The sequence below is a fragment of the Colossoma macropomum genome, unplaced genomic scaffold (genome assembly GCF_904425465.1).
Source record: "Colossoma macropomum unplaced genomic scaffold, Colossoma_macropomum, whole genome shotgun sequence".
Classification (NCBI taxonomy): domain Eukaryota; kingdom Metazoa; phylum Chordata; class Actinopteri; order Characiformes; family Serrasalmidae; genus Colossoma; species Colossoma macropomum.
In genome coordinates, this window is record NW_023494801.1 from 4,724,173 (window position 1) to 4,749,050 (window position 24,878).

A 24,878-nucleotide genomic window follows, 5' to 3' on the forward strand; every position below is an offset into this window, starting at 1 on the left:
ATTTTGTTTGGTATTTTTTGGGTCAATTACAATTACAATTGCAATTATAATGTATTTACATGTGACAGTCACAGATGCCATATGTTGTTATTTTCAGGAGACATTTTCAGTTTGACATGTAAATGCTAACAGAAATTTGATATCTTTATGAATTTGAGTCATTTCTGATCAAAAATGTACCTAGCCCCTGCTAAATGTAGAGAGATCTTGAAAAACAGTTGCATCTCAGACACCTTTTCAGAAATTGTTAGTCTGGAGTGTCTGTGAGCTGAAAGTGCAAGAATTTTGGTGGTGATTTATTCTATTGCTTATTATGAGTAAAAATAAACATATTAGCATAAGGCAGACATGTTTTTTTTATAGATTTTCTGTTCTCTTGGATTCATGCTCAGTGCTAAAAATTTGATACACAGCAAGACAGGCTTTATTTTTAATTACAATTTGAGTTGCATATTTAATGTCAGACATTTTTAATACTCAAAATCAGTGTAAACTGAAAGCCCTTTGTTTATAATATGAAGGCTAAAATCAGAGATGTAATATAACAGTAGAGAGTGGGTTGGGGTGATTTTGGAGCTGGATCTCTGGCTGATGGATGATCACAGGTGGATGAAATCACTGTAGATGGTGAGGCAGAGTCTGATGAGTGATCTGATATATGAATCATGTTGCTGTTTTAACCTTTTGTTGGAATATGAAGGCCAAACAGCAGAGCAATAATATCAGGATTTTAGGTGATTAATCACTGATGCTTACCTCACAGCTCGATGATGTCATACTTGCTAGTTAGGGGCGGGTCTGCTGATATGTGGATCATGGGGTCCTAAGGGTTAAGACAGCCATGCCAAGTAATACAAACAGATTAAAAAAGATTCAACAAAATGTCAATGAAAAAATAAAGATCAATTTTAGGCAGGAGGTGACTGTTCATCCTATACAGGTGAGATGACAGGTTTCTTCTGTGGAAAGATCAGATGCTTTAATTGAACCCTGATAAATAACATTGACATAATCATGTCATTAACATCACATAGCAGAAACCACAAGCTGTTATGGGTTTTCATGACAGATTATGTTCATTAATACAGGGTCACATTCACTCTGTGATGTTTCTCCACATCTCTGCTGCTGCTGCTGTGACTTGTAAGAGTTTGTTAGATTAGATTAGATTAGATTAGATTAGATTAGATTTCACAGATTCCAATTTGTGGTCATGAAGTATACCTCCCCTGTTGACTGTGTTGAGCTGACCCAACCTGCATCCATGGTCATAATTCCTGGTCGGTTGGAGTCACTGACCTGTAAAGTTTCTGGATATTCAGTGACTGATACAAACTACTGGACACACTGGATACGTCAGCCTGCAGGAAAAGCTCTGGAGTGGATTGGTGTGATAAAAGGAGCTGGTATCATGTTTTTCAGTGATGAAATTAAAATCATATTTCAAATTAGAACAGAGCAGTTTGTTTTGGTTTTGACTGGCCGAAAATAAATTCTTATCAGAATGTTTTTAAGCCTCTTGCTTTCATACTGCTGCATTATGTCTTGTCATTAGGGGAACTAGATGTTTCCAATTTGCTATTGCTTTTCTTATTTTGTAGCCTGATAGTTTATCCAAAGTTCTCCTGTGAGCACTGTCCAGAATAATCTGCACATTAAGCCTAAGACCACTATGTGCAATGCCAAGCATCAGCTGGAGTGGTGAAAAAAAACAAACAACAAAAAAAACCAAAACATACCGCTACTGGATTCTGGAGCAGTGGAAACATATTCTGTAGAGTGATGAGTCACACTTTCACTATCTGGCAGTCTGAGGGATGAATTTGGGTTTGGCAGCTGCCAAGAGAAAGCTAACGATTAGAATGCATAGTGTTTGGACTCAGTCCCTTAGTTCCAGTAAAGGGTAATGTTAATGCTGATTATATGCTTCCAACTTTGTGGGTATAATGTGGGGAATGCCCTTTCCGACTACTAACATTGGGCATTAATATGGGGCAACTCCATATTAATGCATATGTTTTAAAAAGGCACGTCCAGCAAGCTCATACATAACATCACTCTTATCCCCCAAGCATTTAATACCAGGTAGTATCAATCAAACTGCTGTTAAGTTGTTTTGATTAAGCAAAAATACAAGTAACATCAAAATACAAATAACTTACAAAATGAAACCTTACTGATTTTTTTTTTTGGCAACAGCAGTTTATCATTTTTTGCAAATGATCTCCTCATATGGTGTTAGCTTGTAGCAATTGGACCATAGGAGCAATATTGCGTAGGTAAGTCAGCTCAAATAATAATGTTTAGTAAGCAATTAATGTTAGCTATCAGGCAAAAACTTACTGTGCCTTTAAAATTAAAAGGATAGTGTTCATAAGGCTACATGACACCCATATATGCTCTTCACATTAAGCTTCTGCGTGACTGGAATAAAACCTGCAGGCATGCTGGCTCTTTGGAAATGACATTGGATGCCCCTGCTCTATGAACTGGAGAGTTGAGAAAAACATAATGGAGCCAGTCAAGTCGTCTAAATTCAAAACTCACACATACAACTTAAAAGTACTTATAATGGTCTATCATCTGTCTATCAGTAATGATCTATAATAATGACATAATGACAAGTACATCAATTCTGACACTACTTAAATTACATATAAAAACATGTTATAATTCATTAAAAAGTGAATATAAACTATGATTCAATCCAGGTAATTATAATTTGTGGTAAAAGAAATCATGGCATGGCTCAGCATATGTTTTAAAACAGGCAGATATTTTGGTCTTAACACATTATGCCAGCTTAGTTTCTTTGGCAATGACAATATAACATGTTAAGAACACAACTTTTAATGTTAGCAATTTGTGATACATAATCAACATGGTGATAAAGTGTAATGTATTTTATAAATATTTATAACCACATTTATAATGCCTTATGAATGCATTGTAATTTTGTTATGAATGTGTTCTTAGATTCCTATAGACGTGGTATTCGTAGAAACTCCTGATTTAATATGATGTGCTTGATGGGGGAATTTCAGTGTGAAGCAAGAAAACCTTTATGCCTCTTTGCTCTGGGCTCAGGTGAAAATAGAGATCAGTTTTTTACCCAAAACGGGTTGTAGATCCCATTCGCATGCTGATGTCAGGTATTTCGAAACCAGCACTTCATGTACTTCCTATCATTCACACAGTGAGTCATGCTTTATGAGTCTGTTGAGTGTTTCTTATAGTTAACCCCACCATCCCTGATGCAAATCCAGTGTGTTGTGGCTCCATCCAGTACTTATGTGCTGCTGAGCTGAGTGGAGCAGTAGAGTCTCATCAACACTCACCATGAAGAACACACTCTCCTTATTACTGATACTACTCAGCTTCAGCTGTGAGTTTTTTTAACCTGTAAAAACCTTTAATAACAAATATTGTAAAAAACATATGTTTATTAATGTCTTTGTTTTCTGACAGGTGTAAAATGCCAAACTCTTGAATCCATTCCTTCTGTGCTGAAAAACCTGGAGAAATTCTGGATCTGGATTTAACTTTGGAAGCAACGCAATGAACTGGATCAGACAACAGTCTGGAAAAGCACCTGAATGGATTGGGACAATCTGGAATGACGCCAGTAAAACTATATATGCCAAACCTGTTGAGGGGCGTATTGAAATTACCAGAGAAAACTCCCAAAGCATGCTGCATCTGAAGCTGACTGGCTTGACTGCACAGGCCTCAGCTGTGTATTACTGTGCAAGACACCACAGTTTTACCAACATGCAAGATAGCTGTACAAAAACTCACCAGTGTAGTTAAAACAATGGAAAGGATATTAAATGTAGCCAGTGTAGTCTTAAAATCAGTAAGTGGTGCTAGAATATTACAATATAATGCAATATTTAACAAATGGACCTCACATGTATCATCGATAAGACTTTTTTTCAATGTTCCCATTATTCATGTCTTCATAATTTCCATTTTTGTGTTTCCTGAGTATGATTTTAAAGAAAGCAGTTATTGAGCTCCAAGCAGCTCAATAACCTTCTAAATGAAAATAAGAATTATTACAAATTTGAGTCAAGAACAGCTTTGATAAAACTTGGAAATGGTCAGACACTAAATCCATAAATGAACAATGTTTACGAAGTAATCTCAGAGGTTAATCTCTCTAGAATGTTCTAATCTGGTTCAACACACAATTAATTGTTAGTTAAGATCACAATGTCTGAAAAAGATCAGTATGGTGTACTTCAGGGTTCCATACTTGGTCCCTCATATTTCTCATAGATAACACATAAGTTTATGCCAGACTATGCAAATGCTGTGGATGAATAATGATGAATATCACTTCATTTTATTTCAAAAATGTATTTAAACTCAGAAATCCATTGAACAAATGGCCTTTACAGTATAACAATATACATAAAGAGTAAAAATAAAAATAATAATATATATATATATATATATGCTATACTTGCATTGATTTTTGTCCACACCTCCAAAGTTCAGTCTCAAAAGTTGGTTAAATTTCTCAGTAAGGGCACCTTAACAGATACACATCCTTTCAGACCCATAGTGCTGAGTCGTCTTCTCACAGTGGAAGGATGGACAGAAACACCTGTGGATGTTTTCAGATCTGAAGCAGTTTGATTTTCTCCTCTCTCTCAAAGATGAAAGCTTTAAGTGCTGTTTATCTGATGAGGACAGTTTTGGTGTCTACCATGTCTTGCGCGATTAAGAGTCCTATTTTCGTTATATTTTTAAATCATTTTCTAATAATTAAGTCTGGTTTTAGAAACTCCTGTTTGTTTACTTATTTGTCTTTTCAGGTGGAATATCTTATATCTAACCTTTTCAGATATATCAACTGAATAAGTTGTATGTAACGGCTATTTCAATTGGAAAATAAATACATGAATATGAATATGTTTAATAAAGTGACACAAGTTGTCAATGAAAAGTAAAGATTAGTTGCAAACTGGAACCGATTATTGATCCCACCCACAGGCTGATGTCAGTTTGGGCTGTACTGAATCTGTACATCTGTACTGAAGCTACTAAAGATAAGACCATTCAGTATCCTGAATATAAACCTTAAAGCAAAGCTTCAGAGTTTTCATAATCACATCAGCCCTAAATGTGATATAATAGGAACTCGTCTATGCAAATATTCTGCCTTATTTAGGTCACTGCAAGTGAAGACCAACAGCTTCCACTCGTTCACCATGTTCTCCACATCTCTACTGCTGCTGCTGCTGCTGGCTGCTGTGAGCTGTGAGTACTTGTTAGAATCCTTTATCTGTATGAACTTTATTATTTAAAAAATATAAAAAATAACACATGCAGTGTGTACAGCAGGTGTTCACAGTGTTGAGCTGACCCAGCCTGGATCCATGGTCATTAATCCTGGTCAGTCGATGTCACTGACCTGTAAAGTTTCTGGATATTCACTGACTGATACCAGCTACTGTACAGACTGGATACGGCAGCCGGCAGGAAAAGCTCTGGAGTGGATTGGAGAGATATGTGGAGATGGTAGCACTGACTACAGTGATAAACTGAAAAGCAGGTTTGCAGTTTCCAGAGACACGTCCAGCAACACAGTGACCTTAAGAGGACAGAATCTGCAGACTGGAGACACGGCTGTGTATTACTGCGCTCGTGGATCACAGTGAAACACATCAACAGACACCCTGTACAAAAACATCCCCCCTGGAACAGATCTCTGCTGTACAGAGTTTGCCCTACATTAATATGTGCAAAGAACAAAATGATTTTGCCTGCTTACTTATTACCTGAGTTTGACTACACAGCAAGCCAAAGGTTTTGCCTAAACCTCAAATTGAGGACTCTGCACTGCAACAGAGGAGTTTGAATATACTGCAAGCTGAAGACTTTCTACCATGACAGATGAGTTTTACTAGAAACTTTGCACCATGATAGCAAAGTTTGACTAGGCTGTTTCTCTGTCTGCTAGCTGGGGAACTGTGTATTTGCTTATGTATGCTTTGTTTGTTGTTATTTGGAATTGTAAAGTTATTTGGGATTGCTGTTATTTTCCATTTTATGGTGTTTGGCAGACGTCCTTATCCAGAGCAATGTACAATTGTAGCTTTTCACAGGTAGGTGAAGGTAGTGTTAGGAGTCTTGCCCAAGGACTCTTATCAGTATAGTGTAAGGTACTTGCCCTGGCAGAGGATCGAACCCTATTACTCAGCATGGATGGTGGGGGTTTATTTGGGATTTGCAAGGTGCTACATAATTATTTTTAACATTATCACAACATCCCACTGGATATACAGAATACAGCTATGGGCATCTAACTTTGAATGAAAGTGGGTATTTTTAATTTTCTTTTTTGCTGTCAAGCATTATTTAGCTAAAATCATTAGTACATATATAATTAACAATATAATAATGATTTCAACATTATCAGGAAAATAAGATCAGTTCTACATAATCAGTCAAAAGTTAGAGTAAATAAGACATTATTTTGGCAGAAATTTGTTTGAGATAAAAAGTCAAAGTTTCTATGAACTGCTGCCAGACATAGAGGGGAAAAACAGGTGACATTCTTCTCCTCTAGCTGGTGGGAATGGGATTCCAAATGATTCTCTGGGACTTCTGGGGTGTTGTGTGTCTTGTTCCTGCTTAAATATTGCAGCAAAATGTGTGGCATTTGTACTCATCTCCCTCACAAATGGCAGATCTGTTTTATGGGAGGACGACATGCAAACCTGAAGGGAACACATGGGGTGTACAGTCAGCACTTCCATGATATGATACTTAGAGGACTCATACAAGCGCCTGTAAAGGCGAACCTGCTGAGCAGTTCTCACTTCAAATTCATTCTTTTTGAATGGAGCGCCATGCACGCAGTGAGCGCCAAGCTACAAAACTTGGGACATGCATGATCCATGAGCACGATGACGTCATTATTAGAGAGTGCACCTTTGCGTCAGTTACAGTGCATCAAATATAAACATACCGTGCAGATTTTCTTTTATAGCTGAACTAAAAAATTGTTAACATGCAGAGCTCTACTTTGAATAAAAATTAGGCAAGCAAACGAGAACATTCTAGAAATGTCTGAATGGATGGGAGCTTTCTAGAACAACGTGTATGAAGGAGAATATTCTAGAACAAAATGGATGAAGGACTTTCTAGAAAAGCTTGAATGAAGGGAAACATTCAAGAACAACATGGACGAGGAGAACATTCTAGAACAGTGTGAATAAAGGGGAGTGTTCTAGAACAGCGTGGATGGAGGAGAACATTCTAGAATAGTCTGAACGGGAAGGATATTGCAGTATGGCATAAATGGAGAGAACATTTTAGAACAGTGTTAATGTAGAGAGCTTTCTAGAACAGTGTGAACAGAGGAGAACAATTTAGAACACTGCATGTGGAGAACATATAACACTGTGACTGTGAGGAGAACATTCTAGAACATTGTGGATGAAGGAGAATGTTCTAAAGACTCTAAACAGTCACACACATGCACAGCAGACAAAGCAATCGTTTTGGTTTGTCGGTGGGTTTTGGAGAACATCTGGGATTTGTGTACAATGTTCTACTCACACTAGTTCATTTGGCTGGTGAAAACATACTCAAGAAGAGTATAAACCTCACTGCTGACCATTCTGCTCTGAAAGATCATATGAAACAGTGGAGGGAAATGTTTCCTCAAAGACTCCGCATTCACTGACCAGCTGACCAACATCTATTGCAGCTGCATCCTGTGACAGTTACATTTGGTCAAAACATGAATGTAAAACATGCTGCTGAACTGCTCTGTGGTGATGCTGAGGCCACAGTAGATACATCTATCTGTACTGATGCTTGAATATAATGAGGGGCTTCTAAAACAGACATGTTATTATTTTAATATATAATTTTCATTTTGCTGTCTGTTATCTAAAATTTGTACTAAGTGTCATGATCAAGACTAAGTTTGACCTTATTGTTTAAAAGCTCATGCCTTATTGGCAATTCTGAAGTGTCCTAGATACTATTAATTGAAAATAATCTCTAGATTAATGCATATATAATATAATATAATATAATATAATATAATATAATATGTCAGGAAAGTCATTAAAATGTCCAGAAAATGAACCTTGAAATAAAGTTTTTAAAGTCATGTCAAACCACATGAAGTGATGTAACAGGAGCTCCTCTATGCAAATGTTCTGCCATGCCCTGTATATTTAGGTCACTGCAGGTGATGACCAACAGCTTCTACTCGTTCTCCACATCCCTACTGCCGCTGCTGCTGGCTGCTGTGAGCTGTATGTACTTGTTAGAATCCTTTATCTGTGTATGCAGAGAGTTCAACAGGTGTTCACAGTGTTGAGCTGACCCAGCTTGGATCCATGGTCATAAATCCTGGTCAGTCGATGACACTGACACTGTAAAGTTTCTGGATATTCAGTGACTGATAGCGACTACTGTACAGACTAGATACAGCAGCCTGCAGGGAAAGCTCTGGTGTGGATTGGGAGCGATATGTGGTAGTGGTAGCACTTACTACAGTGATAAACTGAGAAGGAAGTTTCCAGAGACACGTCCAGCAGCACCGATCTTAAGAGGGCAGAATCTGCAGACTGGAGACATGGCTGTGTACGATGGCCACAGTGAGACACATCAACAGAAACCCTGTACAAAAACATTAGAACTGGGTGGCCAGTAGCTTACTGGTAGGAGAGGTGTGTCAACAAGACGGTTGTGTACTCAAATTGCAGGACTGTCTGGGTATTCTTGATTTTTTTTCCCCTCCCCAACCTTATTAACCTTAATTTAACCCCTAAAATGATATTTTACACACACACATATCTAGGCATTAATTATTTTTACATTGATTTCCAATAAAAGTTAAAAAAAAAGTTTTCCTGTAAAGTTTTGTAGGTAAGAGGTTTTAGTCTGACAGCTATGATATGCAAATAACTTAAATCCTGTGGCCATTTTAGAACTACAATCATCTGGTCAATCTTGAGTCACTTAACTTTTCCACAGTTACTTTTTAAACATAGTTTCACATTTTAGTAATGCACCAGTTTCAGAAGAGTTTCCATCATGAAACAGTGTGGATGGAGAAGAACAATCTAGAACAATGTGAACCGTGTGGATGGAGAGGATATTCTAGAACAGTGTGAATGTGGAGAACACTGTACAACAGTGTGGATGGAGCCAAATATTCTAGAACAGTGTGAATGAGGAGAACGTTGTAGAACAGCATTGATGGAGCCGAATATTTTAGAACAGTGTGGATGTGGAGAACATAGTAGAACAGTGTGGATGGAGCCAAATATCCTAGAACAGTGTGAATGAGGAGAACGTTGTAGAACAGCATTGATGGAGCCGAATGTTTTAGAACAGTGTGGATGTGGAGAACATAGTAGAACAGTGTGGATGGGGCTGAATATTCTAGAACAGTGTGAATGTGGAGAACGTTGTACAACAGTGGGGATGAAAAAGAATATTCTAGAACAGTGTGAATGTGGAGAACATTGTAGAACAGAGTGGATGGAGGAGAATATTCTAGAACAGTGTGAATGTGGAGAACGTTGTACAACAGTGTGGATGAAAAAGAATATTCTAGAACAGTGTGAATGTGAAGAATGTTGTACAAGAGTGTAGATGGAACCAAATATTCTAGAACAGTGTGAATGAGGAGAACGTTGTAGAACAGCATGGATGGAGCTGAATATTTTAGAACAGTGTGGATGGAGCCGAATATTCTAGAACAGTGTAAATGAGGAGATCGTTGTAGAACAGAGTGAATGTGTAGAACGTTGTATAACAGTGTGGATGAAAAAGAATTTTCCAGAACAGTGTGAATGTGGAGAACGTTGTACAACAGTGTGGATGGAGCCAAATATTCTAGAACAGTGTGAATGAGGAGAACATTGTAGAACAGCATGGATGGAGCTAAATATTTTAGAACAGTGTGGATGTGGAGAACGTAGTAGAACAGCGTGGATGGGGCCGAATATTCTAGAAGTGTGAATGTGGAGAACATTGTAGAACAGTGTGGATGGAGGAGAATATTCTAGAACAGTGTGAATGTGTAGAACGTTGTAAAACAGTGTGGATGGAGCCAAATATTCTAGAACACTGTGAATGAGGAGAACGTTGCAGAACAGCGTGGATGGGGCCGGATATTCTAGAACAGTGTGAATGGGCAGAATATTCTAGAACAGTGTGAATGTGGAGAACGTTGTAGAACAGCATGGAAGGAGCCAAATATTCTAGAACAGTGTGAATGTGGAGACTGTTGTAGAACAGTGTGGATGGAGCAGAATATTCTAGAAGAGCGTGAATGTGGAGAACATTCTAGAACACTGTAGATGGAAGAGAGTTTGCTAGGGACTCCAAACATTCATGTACATGTACAGCACACCAATCAAACATTTTGGTTTGTTGGTGGTTGTTGGAGAACGTTGGATCTGTGTTTTCTTGGATTTTTTATACATCCTGGTTCATCCTGGTTAATTTGGCTTCTCAAAAAAGGCTTCAGAAAGAGTTTAAAACCCACTGCAGTTCTCTGCTTGAAACAGCAGAGGGAGATGTTTCCTCATAAACTCTGCATTCACTGACAAAAACTCATCCTTCACTCCAGCTGCATCCTGTGGCTGTTACATTTGGTCAAAACATGCGTGTAAAATGTGCTGCTGACCTGTTCCATAGTGAAGCTAAGGCTCCAGTAAATACAAAGATCTGCTTGAGATGCAGACAGAAATCAGTTTTGAGGCTTTATTTATGCTTCTATAGACTTGATAAATGCATACATTTCTATACATGAGGTTTTTTTTTATCTGTATTGATGCGTAAAAATGGAGGAGTTTATAAACCTTATTGTTGAAAAGCTCATAAATCTCTAACATTCAACTTATCAACCATCAACTGTACATTTGGTGAGTTAGGGGGTTGTTCTATTTCAGTTTATTTGGAAAACTTTAAGCTTTATTGACAACCCTAAAGCGTCCTACTTACTATCAATTGAAAAAGATCTCTAGATTGATGCAAATATAACGTTAAGATTTAATTCAGGAAGATTATTAAATGCCCTGAATATAAACCCTGAAGTTTCAGATTTTTCATAATCACATCAACCCTTAAAAAGTGATATAACAGAAGCTCCTCTATGCAAATGTTCTGCAAAGTCCTACACATTTAAGTTATTGGGGGTGAAGACCAGAAGCTTCCACTTGTTCACCATGTTCTCCACATCCCTACTGCTGCTGCTGCTGCTGGCTGCTGTGAGCTGTGAGTACTTGTTAGATTAGAATGTGTATGAGCTTCATCCATTAAAACTACAAGAAATAACACATGCAGTGTGTTCAACAGGTGTTCACAGTGTTGAGCTGACCCAGCCTGGATCCATGGTCGTAAATCCTGGTCAGTCAATGTCACTGACTTGTAAAGTTTCTGGATATTCTCTGACTGATACCAGCTGTTGTACAGCTTGGATATGGCAGTCTGCAGGAAAAGCTCTGGAGTGCATTGGAGCCATATGTAGCTCTGGTCAAACGTTCTACAGTGATAAACTGAAAAGCAGGTTTGAAGTTTCCAGAGACTTGTCCAGCAGCACAGTGACCTTAAGAGGGCAGAATCTGCAGACTGGAGACACAGCTGTGTATTACTGCGCTCGTGCACCACAGTGAGACACATCAACAGACACCCTGTACAAAAACACTAGAGCTATTTCAGTGTAACAGTAAACACATGTACAAAGGCAGAAAGTACAAAATGGAGTTTCAAGGTTGCCAAATTTCAGCCATATCAAAACCAGACAGGACATTTGGACAGGTGCATGGTGGGAGGAGGGGGTGCCCAATGCAGCTAGAATGGCACTTCATCTACTTCAACGAATAGAATACATTTAGAGCAAGACTACACCAGACATTTTAACCTACCAACCGGACCACACAGCTTCAAACTGGACTGTCTGCTTCCAAACCGGACATCTGGCAACCCTTACATGTATATTTCTTCTTCTTATATTATTGTTTGGACCAGAGCTCATAGTCATTATCATGTTGCTATGTCGTCAGTTTCTTTGTACAGTGGCAAACCACTAATCCGAGGAATTACCAAAAATAATCCAAAAACATCTTTTAATTGATTGATATAGAAATCAAGAAGACAAAACATCTGACCATATGTTTCTGTATATCCTGCAATACTCTCCAGTCATTGGCTGCTCATGCGCATAGGTACTATATTTCCACATATTTTTCAAACTGTGTCAAATTTGTAACATATGTCCATATACATTTGATGTATATGATAAAGACTGACACCATCAGAAATACTTAATGTACATATTTCAACATATATTTAGATATAAAAAATGGCAGTTAAATACAGTATATTTTAGTACATTATTCAAAATAAAATCACATATATTTCACATAGTTTTTAAGACGAGCACATATGTGTACAAATATTTAGTCATATATAGTCAACTGAAAGTGCTATCATTGTAAAATAGAAGTATCTAGGACCAACAACAGCTCATAATAGACCATGCAAACTCACAAATCAGCTACCCCCAAGCCCAAGATTGCTATGTGCAAAGAAAAGCATTGACATAGTGCCAACAGTAAAGTTTGGTGGAGGAGGGATAATGGGCTGGGGCTGGTTTGTCAGTGTTTGGGCCCCTTAGTTCCAGTGAAGGGTGATGTTAATGCTAGAGCATACAAAGATATTTTAGACAAGTGTATGCTTCCAACTTTTCAGCAATAGTTTTGGGAAGGCCCTTTCCTTCCAGCGAGCTCCATATAGACATGGTTTGACAAATTTGGTGCGGAGGAACAGTGGTCTGCACAGAGCTCTGACCCCAACATCAGTGTCTGACCTCACAAATGCTCTTGTGACTAAATAGGTACAAATTCCCACAGTACACACTTAACAATCTCCCAGAAGAGTGGAGGTTGTTTTAGCAGCAAAGGGGGCAACTCCATATTAATGCCCATGATTTTGGAATGTAAATGTCCAATAAGCTCTAATAGGTATGATGGTCAGCTGTCCACATACTTTTGGCCACATAGTGTATGTATATCTGTATGCTTGTTAGATACTGTTTCTGTTTTCTGGCTCTACACACGTTATTAATAAAAAGTAAGCTCCGTTTTGGCTGACGTCAGAGTTGATCTTTGGAAAGGGCTGAGAAACCAGCACTCCATTTACTTCATGAAGTCATTCACACAGTGAGTCTTCCAGTATGAGTCTGATGAGTGTTTCTTATTGTCAATCCCACCATCCATGACATCTTAATGCAAATCCAGTGTGTTGTGACTCCATCCAGTACTTATGTGCTGCTGAGCTGAGTGGAGCAGTAGAGTCTCATCAACACTCACCATGAAGAACACACTCTCCTTATTACTGACACTACTCAGCTTCAGCAGTGAGTTTTCTAACCTGTAAAAAATAACAATATCAACCTGTAACAAAATTACTCTGACCATCAGCCTAGATGTTGTAAGAGGATACAGTGTGACATTAGCATTTCCATTAGCTTGGGAACATACAGCCAGCAGTAAACATCTCTATTTAAAAAGTGATCATGTTTTAATATTCAAAGTCATACAGTTGAGGTTGAGCAATCCATATAGGCTTGATCTGAGCTACAGTTAATATGAGTAAAGACTTCTACAAGTGCTTCAAGAAAAAAGTCAAAACGTCTTTTTCACTAAATATAAAGTCACTTCACACAGGATTAAATGAATTTAAAGCTTATGCTGCAATTTGTTTTAAAGCACAGGATTAATAATATCTGGGCATATACAGTTTGTTATATTGCACAGGTTAAAATAATGAAACTTTGAAGATGTTGGGAAGGAGTATGGACTGTTCAGTCAAAGAACATCTAATGGGGTTAAAAGAATGAATTTGGTAAAGATATTCCCATTTTACTGGAAAATTAAACAAATCCATTTATTTAAACCCAATTTATTGCAAGGTGAATGATGTGAGGGTACAAAGCCCAATTATAAAAGGCTTACAGTTATCAGATGAGTGAGGTAATCCCTCTGAAACTGTAACTATGCAAATCCTCCTCCTCCCTTTATGAAGAGACGCTGAACAGCACTGAGAGATCTGCAGAGAAGAGCTCATCAGCTCAGACACAACCTCAACCATGTTCAGCACAGCTCTAACACTGCTGATGATCACTAGTCTACCATGTACGTCTCAGGATTAGAATAAGAGAATGAAATAGCAGAGAAAATCTTTCTGTGATCATGTTTCATTCAGAACTTTAATTCTTCTTCTTTTCTGCAGGTTTTCAGAGTCAGACTCTCACTCAGTCTGAAGCTGTGGTTAAAACACCTGGACAATCTCATAAACTGACCTGTACAGCATCTGGATCATCATTCAGTAGCTATTATATGGGGTGGATCAGACAGGCTCCTGGGAAAGGACTGGAATGGATCGCATATATTGGCACATCCAGCTCTCCCATCTCCTATTCCCAGTCAGTCCAGGGAAGATTCACGATCTCCAGATCCGACTCCAGCAGTCAGCTGTACTTACAGATGAGCAGCCTGAAGAGTGAAGACACTGCTGTGTTTTACTGTGCAAGAGAGTCACAGTGATAGAAAACAGTGACAGAGCTAGATGTTAGGAGCACTTTTTGTTTGTTTTAACAGTTAAATTAAGAATAAGATGACAGTCTCCTGACTGTATCCATGTAAAAACTACAACACTGTGTAAAAAGAATGAAGTTCTTAGATCCAGTTTTAAGCCAAATTATCACAAACTCTCTGAATTTACATCTAAACAATGTTCCAGCATAACTGTGTTCCTATGCACACAAACAATGTCAATACAAGGTGAATAAAACACCTTTGAGATGAATTGGGACATTGATTGTGAGCCAGGTCCTCTCATCTGAAATCAGTTCCTGACCTCACAAATGCTCTTTTGACTGAATGGGCTTGACTCCCCAAAGACACACTCCAAAATCTTGCGGAAAGCCCTCCTAGAAGAGTGGAGGCTGTTATAGCCTCAAAACCAAACTTTATAATAGTTTCATGATTTTGGGGTATGAATCTCTAACAAGCTCATATAGGTGTGAAGATCAGGTCACCACATACTTTTTGCCTCATAGTGTATGTATATATCTATGCTTGCAAGATGCTGGTTCAGCCTTCTGGCTCTACACTTATTATCAATGAAAAGTAAAGATAATTTTTGGCTGATGTCAGAGATGATCTTTGGAAAAGGCTGAGAAACCAACGCTTCATATACCTCATATCATTCACAAAGTGAATTATGACCCTGATGAGTGTTTCATAGTTAATTCTGTTCATTATTTTACCACATCTTTCAAAATTGTACAAGATTTTAGTTAATATATAAAAAAAATTGTCCACTTTACTCAGCACATTAATTCTCCCCATCATAAGATGCTAATAATCTGTTATGGGGCTAGCATATAATACCTCAGAGACATGTAAAGTTGCACTACATTTCTTTTGTCTGCCATTAACACTTCATTATTGATCTGCTTGAAACACTTGGAGGAGAATGCTAACTGCTACTTCATGGCCTACGATGGCTAGGATGATAGGATGATAGCAGAGAGTTAAGGCCAGCCTACCCTACATGACACACATTAAAGGATAAAAACTCATGTTATAGAGTGACTGTGTTAAACTGACAGCTGGAATCAGATGTGTTTGCTGGGCATGTGGTGTCTATTAGCCTGTTAGACGATACTGTGTGTTGTGCTGTTGTAGATTCTCTTCTGTATTTTCTGGTTGTGATTTAGCAGCACATTAGATCGAAAACAAAAACTATAGTCACTCTCACCAGTCTGTGCTGGAATGTAATGGTGTTGTATAGCCATGAGAATCATTTGTAGAAGTGTTTAACACTGAAGTTTTATTAGGATGGGGTTGATTTCTATGATGAGATGGGGTACTGTGCTGTGGTTTTACCTCAGGATATCTTTATGATGGGAGAGGAACTATTGATTACATGGTTGAGGATGGCTACTTGACTGCTTGTACTCCTAAAAAGAGTAGAAAACATTTTAAAACATTTAATTTAGCCATTATTTTGTTTACTCTGACCACTAACCTAACTGTTTTAAGAGAATACAGTGTGACATTAGCATTACCATTAGCTTGGGAACATACAGCCAACAGTAAACATCTCTATTTAAAAAGTGATCATGTTTTAATGTTCAAAGTCATACAGTTGAGGTTGGGCAATCCATATAGGCTTGATCTGAGCTACAGTTAATATGAGTAAAGATTTCTATAAGTGCTTCAAGAAAAATGTGTAAACCTCTTTTCCACTACATACAAAGTCACTTCACACAGGATTAAATTAACCTAAAGCTTAGGCTGTAATTTGTTTTGAAGCACAAGATTAATAAAATCTGGGCTTATACAGTTTGTTATATTGCACAGGTTAAAATAATGAAACTTTGAAGATGTTGGGAAGGAGTATGGACTGTTCAGTCAAAGAACATCTAATGGGGTTAAAAGAATGAATTTGCTAAAGGAGGGAGGGTGATAGCTTCCATTTTACTGGAAAATGAAACAAACCCATATATTAAAACCCAATTTATTGCAAGGTGAATGATGTTAGGGTACAAAGCCCAATTTTAAGAGCTTACAGTTATCAGATGAGTGAGGTCAATCCCTCTGAAACTGTAACTATGCAAATCCTCCTCTTCCCTTTATGAAGAGACGCTGAACAGCACTGAGAGATCTGCAGAGAAGAGCTCATCAGCTCAGACACAACCTCAACCATGTTCAGCACATCTCTAACACTGCTGATGATCACTAGTCTACCATGTACGTCTCAGGATTAGAATAAGAGAATGAAATAGCAGAGAAAATCTTTCTGTGATCATGTTTCATTCAGAACTTTAATTCTTCTTCTTTTCTGCAGGTTTTCAGAGTCAGACTCTCACTCAGTCTGAAGCTGTGGTTAAAAACCCTGGACAATCTTATAAACTGACCTGTACAGCATCTGGATTCACATTCAGTAGCTATGCTATGGTGTGGGTCAGACAGGCTCCTGGGAAAGGACTGGAGTGGATTGCCTTCATACACACTGGAAGCTCTCATATCTACTATTCCCCGTCAGTCCAGGGAAGATTCACAATCTCCAGATCCGACTCCAGCAGTCAGCTGTACTTACAGATGAGCAGCCTGAAGAGTGAAGACACTGCTGTGTATTACTGTGCAGGAGGAGACTCACAGTGACAGAAAACAGTGACAGAGCTGTACAAAAACACTTCCTCATTCAGTTACAGAGGAAAGCTGCTGTTATGCAGTGAAAGTTAGGAGCACTTTTTGTTTGTTTTGCCAGTTAAATTAAGAATAATATCAAACCTAACTCCCCTTTTTAGTTCAGAAGGATATAACCAGCAGAAAGTATTGTCATCTCAAAAATGAAGATACAGTTTCTCATGACTAAAGGGTCCAAATTACAACACTGTGTAAAAAGAATCAAGTTTCTTAGATCCAGTTTTAAGCCAAATAATCACAAAATCTCTAAACTGACATCTAAACAATGTTCCAGCATAACTGTGTTCCTGTGCACAAAACAAGGTCAATAAAGACATGGTTTGATGAGTTTTGTGTAGAGGAACTCCAGTGGCCTGCACAGAGCCTTGACCTCAACCCCAGCATCAACTCGTCCAACATCAGTCTCTGACCTCACAAATGCTCTTATGACTGAATGGGCTCAAATTCCTGTGCAAGTCTTGTGCAAAACCTTCCTAGAGGGGATGAGTAACCACAAAGGAAGGGCCAACTTCATATTAATATCCATGATTTTGGAGTGTGAATCTCCAACATGCTCATACAGATGTGATAGACAGCTGTCCACATACTTTTGGCCACAAAGTGCATGTATATCTGTAAGCTTGTTACATGCTGGTTTAATTTTCTGACTCTACTCACACTATCAATGAAAAGAAAGATCAGTTTTGGCTGATGTCAGAGTTGATCTTTGGAAAGAGCTGAGAAACCAGCACTGTAAATATTTCATATTTTTCAAACAGTCTTCTAAGTATAAGTCTGGTTAGTGTTTCAAATCCAAGATTTTTTTAACTCAAATACATTAAGTCTCTTGTACATAAAACTAAATATAGCCCAGGTATTACCGTACTATTTTAAGGAAACGTTTTTAATAATTTCATACACTCAAATGGCATTTTTTAGTTTAACTTATTAGAAATTAATTTAGTCTGTTGTCATAGCAGCTTTGAAACTGCCACATTAAAAAAAAAAAAAAAAAAACATGAAACTGCACTGTTGTTGGTTTTAATCGTTTCTCTCTCATTAAAGTTACTCATAAAATATGTGTGACTGAGTGAAACTAAGTAAGCTGTGTTGTTTTAGTGAAATACAGTGACATGATTGTTTTCTTAACATGATCTTGTTGGGTAAATCTGATTTCCCTCCCATTGGCTGTTGGCTCCATGTATTTGCATATTGGACGTTTCTCTCCGTTGTTTAACTCACCATCATCATGTTTTTATTCCACCTAGGTTACCTTTCTTTAGGTGGATGCTTTTGTATATGCTTTATTAAGCTGTCAGTTCCTGTATTGTTGGCTAAAAGGGTGAGTTATTGTTCTCTTTGCAGTGCCACTGTGGTCATCTGTGTTGCCAGATGACCACAGTTGCACTGTTAAAACTGCAAGTGTTAACCCTTCTGTGTTTGGCAAAGTGGACAATATCACTTAATTATCAAAGTTTCTTAACTAGCCAAAGAAATGTGTACATAATTTATGATGTTGGGCTTGAATAAATCTCTGCTGCATGCATTGTGAGAGCAATTTTAAAATATATATATATATATATATATATATGCAATTAACTTTTCTTGTGTCATGCATCCCTCAAGCTCTAAGACAAACCTGGACTCCATCTCCTAGAACACTCACCATGAAGAACACACTCTCCTTATTACTGATACTACTCAGCTTCAGCAGTGAGTTTTCTAACCTGTAAAAAATAAAAATATCAACCTGTAACAATTCTGTATTAAAGCTGCCTGTAAATGATGTCTCTCTTTTTTTCTGACAGGTATAAAATGCCAAAGTCTTGAGTCCATTCCTTCTGATTCTGTGCTGAAAAAACCTGCAGAAACTCTGAATCTCTCCTGTAGAGGATCTGGATTTAACTTTGGAAGTCATGGCATGGACTGGATCAGACAGCAGATTGGAAAAGCACTGGAGTGGATGGGGACAATCTGGTATGATGCCAGTAAAACCATCTGTTGAGGGAAGTATTGAAATTACCAAACAAAACTCCCAAAACATGCTGTATCTGAAGCTGAATGACTTGACTGTACAGGACTCAACTGTGTACTACTGTGCAGCAAACCACAGTGGTACAAACATGTGAGCCAGCTGTACAAAAACTCACCAGAGTGGTTAAAGTAGGGGATCTGATCTTAGTTATGGCCATATTAGTTCAGTAGGGGGAGCTACAACATTAAAAATACATTGAGACATTTGTCAAACACATCCTCAGGAGTTAAAAGTGACATGTAAAGTTGCACTACATTTCTTTGTCTGTCATTAACACTTCATTATTGGTCTGCTTAAACACTTGGAGGAGAATGCTAACTGCTACTTCATGGCCTACGATGGCTAGGATGATAGGATGATAGCAGAGAGTTAAGGCCAGCCTACCCTACATGACAAATGTTTAAAGGATAAAAACTCATGTTATAGAGTGGCTGTGTTGGACTGACAGCTGGAATCTGATGTGTTTGCTGGGCATGTGGTGTCTATTAGCCTGTTAGACGATACTGTGTGTGGTGCTGTTGTAGATTCTCTTCTGTATTTTCTGGTTGTGATTTAGCAGCACATTAGATCGAAAACAAAAACTATAGTCACTCTCACCAGTCTGTGTTGGAATGTAATGGTGTTGTATAGCCATGAGAATCATTTGTAGAACATTAACTACCTCTTCAGTACTATTAGGATGGGATTAATTTCTATGAAGAGGTGGGATTCTGTGATTTTACCTCAGGACATCTTTATGATGGGAGAGGAAATATCAATTACAGGGTTGAGGATGGCTACTTGACTGCTTTTACTCCTAAAAAAGAGTAGAAAACATTTTAAAACATTTAATTTAGTCATTATTTTGTTTACTCTGACCACTAACCTAACTGTTTTAAGAGAATACAGTGTGACATTAGCATTACCATTAGCTTGGGAAAATACAGCCAACAGTAAACATCTCTATTTAAAAAGTGAACATGTTTTAATGTTCAAAGTCATACAGTTGAGGTTGGGCAATCCATATAGGCTTGATCTGAGCTACAGTTAATATGAGTAAAGATTTCTATAAGTGCTTCAAGAAAAATGTGTAAACCTCTTTTCCACTACATACAAAGTCACTTCACACAGGATTAAATGAATTTAAAGCTTATGCTGTAATTTATTTTGAAGCACAGGATTAATACTATCTGGGCTTATACAGTTTGTTATATTGCACAGGTTAAAATAATGAAACTTTGAAGATGTTGGGGAGGAGTATGGACTGTTCAGTCAAAGAACATCTAATGGGGTTAAAAGAATGAATTTGCTTAAGTGTGTGTGTGTGTGTGTGTGGGGGGGGGTGATGTAGCTTCCATTTTACTCAGACTCTCACTCAGTCTGAAGCTGTGGTTAAAACACCTGAAGCGTCTCATAAACTGACCTGCACAGCATGTGGATTCACATTCAGCTATCCTATGGCCTGGGTCAGACAGGCTCCTGGGAAAGGACTGGAGTGGATTGCTAGAATTGGCACATCCAGTTCTCCCATCCACTATTCCCAGTCAGTCCAGGGAAGATTCACGATCTCCAGATCCGACTCCAGCAGTCAGCTGTACTTACAGATGAGCAGCCTGAAGAGTGAAGACACTGCTGTGTATTACTGTGCAAGACAGATAGAAAACAGTGACAGAGCTGTACAAAAACACTTCCTCATTCACTTACAGAGGAAAGCTGGTATTATGCAGTCAATGTTAGGAGCACTTAATGTTTGTTTTCAGAAAAGCTTGTTTTTGCAGATAAACTAACTCCTCTTTTTAGTTCATATATGCTATATATGAACATTAAGTATTTATACAGTACATGATAGTGTTAACCACTTATTACCAATCGATATTGTAAAATTCTATCTTTTCTACCTATTGCATAAAATGACCTCTATAAACTATTGTGAAATACTCAGTCCAGCCTGTCTATCACCACCAGTCATTCCATGGGCAAAATCACTGAAATCACATTTTTTCCCCTTTCTGAAGGTTGATTTGAACATTGCTGGGCCCATATCTGCATGATTTGGTGCACTGCCCTACTGCCACATGATTGGCTGATTAGATAATTGCATAAATGAGTGTACAGGTGTCCTTAATAAAGTAGTCAGTGAGTAGAGATCTCTACAGATTCTACAGTATTGACATTTTTTTTTTTACTGTTATAGTATTTATTTATTTATTTTTTATTATTTTGCTTTACTGTTTAATGTAATTATTGAATGATTTATTTACATAATTCCAAACATACTAAACACATACACTCTGGAACACTGTGAATTTGGGAGAACATTCAAGAAGAATGTGCTAGCACAGTCTAGAACAGTATAAAATAGAAGAGCTCTACATGTTCCAAACAATCACACACAAGCACAAAACACCAACCTTACATTTGCCTTTGTTCGTGTTTGTTGGAGAACACTGGGTCTGTGTGCTCTGGTCTTTTTGAAAAATGTTCTTCTCTATTTCTTGCTGATTCATTTGGCTTATGACATCTTATTCAGGAAGAGCACAAAGGCCATTGCCCATACTGGAGTGTTGGTGTTTGAATGGGAATGGTGGGCCAGGGTGTTCTGGGCTTCAAAGAGTCATACATGACAGCAGTAGAGGGAGATGTTTCCTCAAAAACTCTGCATTCACTGACCAACTCTCATCATCTATTCCAGCTGCATCCTGTAATTTGGTTAAAAACATTGCAGAAAAATATGCTTTGACCTTCTCTGTGGTGAAGCTGAGACCACTGTAGATATAACTGTAGATATAATCTGTACTGAAGAATGAATATGGTGAGCTTTTTACACAGACTGCAAAATGAAACAATCTCATCAGATAGTCGTCAGTGTGCTGGATTAATGACTGGACTTGATCTCATTGTTCAAAAGCTTCAGTTTATATTTAACAGCCCCACTCACAAGCCTAAACTGACCTATAATTACCATTAATTGGAAAAGATCTCTAGTTTTATACATGTATAATGTGTCCTTAGGATTTCTTTTAAAACATCATTCGGTATCCTAAATATATATAAAGCCTGAAGCACAGCCACAGAGCTTTCATAATCACATCAACCCTTAAACACTGATATAATAGGAGCTTCTCTATGCAAATGTTCTGTCATGTCCTACATATTTAAGCTAGTGGAGGTGAAGACCAACAGCTTCCACTCATTCACCATGTTCTCCACATCCCTACTGCTGCTGCTGCTGCTGGCTGCTGTGAGCTGTAAGTACTTGGTAGATTACAATCTTTCTCTGAATGAGATTTATATCTTAAAAACTATAAGAAATCACACATGAATTGTGTTCAACAGGTGTTCACAGTGTTGCGCTGACCCAGCCTGGATCCATGGTCATTAATCCTGGTCAGTCGATGTCACTGACCTGTAAAGTTTCTGGATATTCACTGACTGATAGCAGCTACTGTACAGACTGGATACGGCAGCCTGCAGGAAGAGCTCTGGAATGGATTGGAGAGATATGTGGAGATGGTGGCACTTACTATAGTGATAAACTGAAAAGCAGGTTTGAATTTCCAGAGACTTGTCCAGCAGCACAGTGACCTTAAGAGGGCAGAATCTGCAGACTGGAGACACAGCTGTGTATTACTGCGCTCATGGATCACAGTGAAACACATCAACAGACACCCTGTACAAAAACTCATGCTGTGTATAAATCCTCACTGTACGAGTTTTCTCAGTAAGAAATGTTCAAACAAACTTTTTCTCATTTTTTATTCCGATATGACAAAATATTTAGCTTTTAATGGTTTTACAACAAATCATTAAACAAATAGATAAAGTAACTTAATACTTTACAGCTTTTCCCTTTGATTCCCTTAAATGTTGAAGTTTTGTGTGCAAATTGGCAGACAAGCTTTTACTGAAAGATTCAGTATTTTTCCACTCAGCATTAAACAGTTGAAAAACAGTTGAAAAACATTTCCAAGCTAGTTTATGTTTAATGTGAGACTAAACATTCTCTATAGGGTTTACATCTGGACTCTGAAACAGGACAAAACCATCAGTAAAACCAATATATTTTGGACTTGGCCCATTTGTTTCTCATTGTTAAGCACACCACCCATGACGTCATGATGCAAATCCAGTGTGTTGTGGCTCCATCCAGTGCTTATGTGCTGCTGAGCTGAGTGGAGCAGTAGAGTCTCATCAACACTCACCATGAAGAACACACTCTCCTTATTACTGATACTACTCAGCTTCAGCAGTGAGTTTTCTAACCTATAAAAATAATCATATCAACCTGTAACAATTTTTGTACAAAGCCTGCCTGTAAATGATGTCTCTCTTTTTTCTGACAGGTATAAAATGCCAAAGTCTTGAGTCCATTTCTTCTGGTTCTGTGCTGAAAAAGCCTGGATAAACTCTGAGTCTCTCCTGTAGAGGATCTGGATTTGATTTTGGCAACTCTGGATTGCACTGGATCAGACAACAGGCTGGAAAACCACTGGAGTGGATGGGGCTTATCTATTATGATGCCAGTAAAACTATATATGCCAAACCTTTTGAAGGACGTTTGGAAATTACCAGACAAAACTCTCAAAACATGGTTCTGAATCTGGTATCTGAAGCTGAGTGGCTTGACTGCACAGGACTCAGCTGTGTATTACTGTGCAGCATAACACAGTGGTACAAACATGTGAGCCAGCTGCACAAAAACTCACCAGAGTGGTTAAAGTAGGGGATCAGATCTTACATATGACCCAATCAGATCTGTAGGGGGTGCTAGAAGATTAAAAATACATTGCAACATTTATCAAACATTACTTCAGGAGTTTTATGTGAAGAGTAGAAGATACTTTCCCTCTTTCTGTCCTTGAAACCCATGAATTCCCTTCATTATTTACTCATAGCATTTTTTAGCATTTTTATAATATTAGTGAATATATGTTATTTTTTGTTCAATTTAGTCAGCCAGTTAGATCTCCCTATTATATGATGATTATTGTCTGCTATTAACGCTTCATTATTGGACAAATTAAAACACTTGGAGGAGAATGCTAATTCTTGGCCTACAAAACAGATGGTTCTGCAGGAGTTCTTCAGTAACGAAAATGGTTCTATATAGAACCATGAACAATCAAAGGATCTTTTGTATGGTTAAAGGGTCTTTTGCATCACGAAAGGGCTGTTCAGATTGATGGAAAATGTTTGTGAATGTGCTATGGATGGTTCTATACAGAAGCTTTTTGAAAAGGGTTCTATTTAGCACCCAAATAGGCTCTTCTATTGTTACAAGCTTGACATTTCAGTAATAGAAGAAGCTTTCTGAGTGCTACATAGAACCATTTTCAAAATTGTTCTTAAGAAGGACCCTTTCATGATACAACGATCCCTTTAACCATGTAAAGGTTTTTGAGTGTTCATGGTTCTATATAGAACCATTTTCTTTACTAGAGAACCCTTGAAAAACCATCTTTTTTAGTGTGTATAGGCTCATTTACAGATTAAATGACATATTAAAGGATAAAAATTCATGTTTATAGAGTCACTGTGGACTGACAGCTGGAATCAGATGTGTTTACTGGTTGTGTGGTGTCAATTAGCCTGTTAGCTGTTGCTAAGTGTTGTGCTGC

The 24,878-nt window shown here is 37.9% G+C and overlaps 1 pseudogene and 1 gene segment (V, D, J or C); both read left to right on the forward strand.

Moving 5' to 3' along the window:
* The first annotated feature begins 5,219 nt into the window (after positions 1-5,219).
* LOC118821260 lies at positions 5,220-5,669 on the forward strand. The segment is given in 2 exon segments: positions 5,220-5,268; positions 5,353-5,669. Coding segments are annotated over 2 exon segments (366 nt in total).
* Positions 5,670-22,459: 16,790 nt separating this feature from the next.
* LOC118821674 lies at positions 22,460-22,912 on the forward strand (annotated as a pseudogene).
* The last annotated feature ends 1,966 nt before the right edge of the window (positions 22,913-24,878 follow it).